Genomic DNA, 5,473 nt, shown 5'->3' with positions numbered 1-5,473 from the left:
CGTGTGTGTAGATTATATACCTACAGAACGCTTACAGTTGAGAAAAAACACACGTCACCTGTAATATATTTGCTTGACAATACGTTTAAGAATCCGTTTATTTACATACTGAACCGTGCTAGAAATTACAAGTAGGAGTCCTTCAATACATACAGTTGTAAGATCGATGTGAATCGTAATGTCAATGTGAATTTTAAGATCGATGTGAATTTTAAGATCGATGTGAATTGTAAGATCAATGTGAATTGTAAGATCGATGTTAATTGTAAGATCAATGTTAATTTTAAGATCAATGTTAATTTTAAGATCAATGTGAATTTTAAGATCGATGTTAATTGTAAGATCAATAAGAATTTTAAGATCGATGAGAATTGTAAGATCAATGAGAATTTTAATGTCAATTGTCATTTTGTTGTCGTTTTGATTTGAGGAATTAACACTTCCTAAATGTTGTGTGACATTTTTGCAGACCGCTTTAAACTTGTAATATATTGATGTTTAAACTCCTCACGTACTTTTAACTCCTTGATTTTTAACACATTTCGTTATTTTGTATGCGCTTTGTTTATTCTTAATTTTATCTAAACTTCTCTTTTCATGATCAAGTCCGCAAAAAAATGTCTCACAGTAGATGTATACCTTTCGAATCAAGTCAACATTTTGTTCTTAGAGACTTGACAACAAGAAGTTAAATTTGACATGCAGTGTTTTAAATATATACTGAACAATTCATATACCATCATTTCAATATATTTAGAAATATTACTTGAACATATCGATTTGTAAACAAAACCTTAATCCAAAGCCAACGTTCTTGAATGGTTTATGTTACAAACACTTTTTGCTCTGTTTTAGATTTCAGAAAAAAAAAAAGTGTTTTTGTTTCAAGAACCTAGATAAGGGTAATAATTTATGACTGTCCATTTCACTAACCGTAATTTAGACCAGCAGTCGTTATTCGTAGCTTCATCCCACATAATGGATCTTCCGATGATATCGGGACAACAATACATACACCAACACATAACCCTACTATGATTAACACACCAGCAGCCATTTTCTTCCAGGTACATTGGAGATTGCCAAAACTTCCGGGTTTATTTTTGCACGCCTGGAATATCCGACTACACATTTGTAAATGTTCCTTTAACTATTTCACATTGTGGTTCAGTGAACCGTTAAACGAAACTTAAGCTTCCTTTTGATATAGGTAAAATCCATTTTTTACGTATTTGTATTATTCATTTATGTAGATATTATTTACAAATGAACATGTAAGAAAAAGAGAACAAAGTTTAAAGTTATGGGTTATTTCCTCTCAAACTTCGACTGAATTAGTCAGTTTTGTTACTACACATTTAGATTGCACGATATTTATGACCATGACAGCAGAAAAGTGTTTTAATAACGATACCCCACTTTGCGATGAGAAATTATACACGGTTAGATGAAGTATATATTATAGATATTAAATACAGTCTGATCTTGACCTCTTGATTGCTGCTTTAATCAGTCTTAAAATACTTTATTGGAGAAGGCGTATAATATACAAATATACAACACACTTTCTCCAATAGGGTATATATATATATATATATATATATATATATATAATATTTATATTAACGCAAGCTCTACGTTTTTATTCTGTCATTCAAAGTATGCACGTCAGTTGTTTAATACGTTAACAATTAAAGTTTGTAAAATGTACTGCAATAGTTGATATCTGGAAAATAATAATAGTATGCAGAAAAAAAATCAGTGTAAGGGAGGCAACTCTTATGTTTTTTTAACATGTTTTTGGAGTTAATTGTGAAGGATTTCAATAAGTCATAAAGTTCAACTTCGAAAATCCTTTTGAACAAATATGGATTAATTCAAAGATAAATTTTGTGTTTCTGTAAACCAGTACTGAACAAACAATACAAAATTATTAGTTATTATCACTCTTCAGTAGAAGAAGTGGTATTAAACAAGTGTATCTACAGCAGTCAACCCATAGAATCATATCTATATCGGCTTGTTTTCAGAGACAGACAGACAGACAGACAGACAGACAGACAGACAGATCTAATTCCTCCTGATGGAGATTTCACAGGTGTTATTACATATTGTTTAACAAAATATTACAGCAGGTACTTAAAGATGAAATTATAAACAGATAAAGAGAATTACATCCGGAAGCATTTTGGTGTTTGCATTAAAGTTCATTGCATTGCAGTATTCATTTCTTTGAGGATATTTGGTAGATTTTCAGTCATTCTCCCATTCAGAATAGGAGAAATGTACTTTAGTACGGTCTCCGAGGGGAACGGCACAGTGGTCGTAATCACTCAGATTTGAGAAAGAGATATACGTCTCAACCTTGGCGGTATTGACAACGCCGTCTAATATAACATCACGCGTTGAAAATAATTTGGGACACTGAATAAGAAAGTGTTTAACAATGTCTTTGGTGGCTTTTGCAAAGAATTTACATACAACCGTTTCTTTTTCAAATATAAATGAACATTTCACGATCTCAATCAATCCCCAAGCAAGTTATGCGACTTCTGTTTTATACTTATTTCTAGTAAAGGATTGCGAGTAGTATTACAATGAATACACGCATATCTAGAGAGATTTGCTTTCGTTTGTAAATTTTCCTGCCTCTTATTTTCACAAGTATCGTATACAAGTCGTTTTACAAACTTTTACCAATAAAGTTTAGACGACAAAAAGTTATTGATAATGAAATCTTTTACAAATGAGTTTATATCGACTTTTTTATTGACATTGAAAATATCTGGATTACAACCCATCTGTATTTGGGAAGATTCACAAAATTTATTATACAGCCTTTCAATAAACATCATTTTCCATATGAACTTACAACTTCCGTCATAAAATTTGTTCCAAAACAACAGTTTTTTGGGGGTTTTTTTTTGTTTAATTTTCTCTACTTGCTTCATATATCGAACATACCCAAACACTGTGTTGTTACTTTTATTGGAGAAGTTGTGGACAATCCATAGTCATCAGCTCCTTGTGCTCAGGAGGATATCATATGAGAACTTTCGGCGAGATTATGATCTAGGCGCCATGAAGTTAAAGTACCAATACACCATGTTCAGCCCTTGTTGTAAAAACGCATGTGATGCTGATATAATAGGGTGTCATCAGCTAATAATATACAGGAAATGTGTACGTGTTCTACTTTTAATCCGGTAGGTTGTGTATCAAGGTCGCTAGCAAGGTCTTCATCATAAAGAGAAAGCACCATGCTGACCTTGACCGACCCCCTGGAGGTGAGGGTGTTTCTCACTTCTTTTGTCTTCGAATAATACTGGTGAAAGAACACAAGAAAAAAATGTACACAATTCTCCTGGATTTTCCGTTAAAATCTTATTTATAGTTCATACATTAGACTGTTTATCCATACAATAAGGATGAATGGTCTAAACGATAACTAGATGGCAACTTCATTAGCATTCAGCTTGTCTTAAATGTCCATAGACGAGATGTCAACACTGCTATGTACTTGTGTGACCTGCTGTCGCGCATATCACTGGATGTTGTAGACAGAAGAAGAAACACTGGCTAACTCCTGTAAAACTATTTCCCTCGGGGTTGTAAGGCTCCATGTGTCTACCGTACTTGTTTATCTCATTGTTTACAAACCTCTGTCGATTCAGAGGTCGCTAGGGTCACGGTGTGATTTTATAGTGGATGACTACATACTGGCGTAAGATGACGTAGAAATGTTTACAATATGATGTACCGAAATATATTTCATTTCAATTGATCTAGCGAAAACATGTGAATAACACATTTCAATACAAATAACTAAGAGTTAGATACACAGAGGTAAATAATGAATTCAACAACGTAACACAGCCGTTTTGTCCTTCTAGGACTCGTCAGTGATGTTAAGGGCCTATATTTCAGGGGTAGAAGAAAACTGCGGAAATTAAAACCAAAATACCATATTGTCCCCCAAAGTTGGGATTATTTAGCAGAATAGACATTACAAACAATAGGTGACAAGTTACAATTGACAGAAGATAATTGTCTGTTCATACCTCATCTGTCCTTCATGTAATAACACTGAGTATGATTGACTTTGTAACACAACACTCTACGATTGTCATGGAAGAACATCGGGTTATCTAATTGGGACGGGGTTCTTCTCTACAATAGACAAATGTTCTAACCACACGAACGAGGGTCTAATATAGACAGAGCTTTTAACCAGACAAAAGAGCTTCTTCAATAGACAAGTATTTAACCAAATTAACATGTTTCTACTCTACTAAAGTCCCAGCTTATAACCATACTAACGAGGTTCTTCTTAACTACAGACACAAACTTTTAGCCGAGCTAATATGATTTTACTCTACTATGAACACAGTTTGTAACAAGTATACAGCACTATAGACATATTTAGTCACGTTAACAAAGTCTATTTCACTTAACACAAAAAGTTTTCCTTTTATACTTCAGACGAAGTACGAAATATGCCTATAAAGAAGATAAACAAAGTTAATATTACTCATCTCACTTTAATATTTTTGGCAAAAATGAAGACAGCTGTTTTCATTACCGCGTATTTTTGTTTTTCCTCCTAAGCAAGCAATCAAAGTCCGTGTCTTGTTGTCGTAACGTCATCATTAATCTTAACATACAGCTTGCAAAAAGACTGTCCCTGTTAATTTAGTGGAAAAGGTTGAGTTTAATTGTAAATAATAAGTTAATACATAATTGTTTTGTCTATAGATGCGTAAAGATATATCTCCCCAGGTTCTACAAAGTCCATGTTTAACAGGGAAAAAACACCAACAATTATCATTATAAATTATTAGAATGTACATGCATATTATTTCTTTCGATACAATATTTATTGTTTTGACTACTATTGACTGTTCTGAGTTCATATATACGTTATCAAGTTATACCATAAACCATCTATCTAGGTGTCTGAATATTACTCGGGATCGTATGTCGTCAATCAATCACGAATTCGTCCAGAAAGTCGAGCGAAACGTGGTCCTACCTCCGTGACAGGTAAAAGTTTAACTAAATCACATCGTCCATTTTTCTAACAATCATGCGTCAAGCTTGATTGTTGATGTCCTGGTGTTTATTTTATTACAGGTTGTAAGGTATATATAAAAACGAAACATAAACAAACATATTCTGTTTATTGTTTATCTTTCAGCAGCTTGGATAACAACGCTTTCAGTCATCGCCTGGTGTTAGCAATGGTACGTTCTTCTATTTTCACCTTTATATTACGATAGAAATCATATTGAAAGGTTATGTACTTATCGTTTTCAGAACAGGTGCAAATGTTCTTTTTGATTGATGTTGACATATGAAACATTGATGTAGATATCTTTAAAATATTGATTATTTCCTAAAAATAGACCCGCCCTGTCAGACGTGTATTATCAAACGGTAGTTTGCCATATCACATCTTAAATAATGCATTATT

At 33.0% G+C, this 5,473-nt stretch overlaps 1 protein-coding gene across 1 annotated transcript in view; it reads right to left on the bottom strand.

The window, feature by feature from the left end:
- Nucleotides 1-1,057, bottom strand: part of LOC132554975 (lipopolysaccharide-binding protein-like) — a 13,814-nt gene extending 12,757 nt beyond the window's left edge. The window contains exon 1 of the mRNA XM_060219303.1: nt 934-1,057. Coding sequence (XP_060075286.1) covers nt 934-1,057 — 124 coding nt within the window. The remainder of the gene's footprint in view (nt 1-933) is intronic.
- Between the last annotated feature and the right edge of the window lie 4,416 nt (nt 1,058-5,473).

Source organism: Ylistrum balloti, unplaced genomic scaffold (genome assembly GCF_031769215.1).
Source record: "Ylistrum balloti isolate Yb309-2 unplaced genomic scaffold, AGI_CSIRO_Ybal_v1 Utg370450, whole genome shotgun sequence".
Lineage (NCBI taxonomy): Eukaryota > Metazoa > Mollusca > Bivalvia > Pectinida > Pectinidae > Ylistrum > Ylistrum balloti.
Note: the sequence above shows the minus strand (reverse complement) of the source record. Positions and strands in the feature narration are given on the sequence as shown.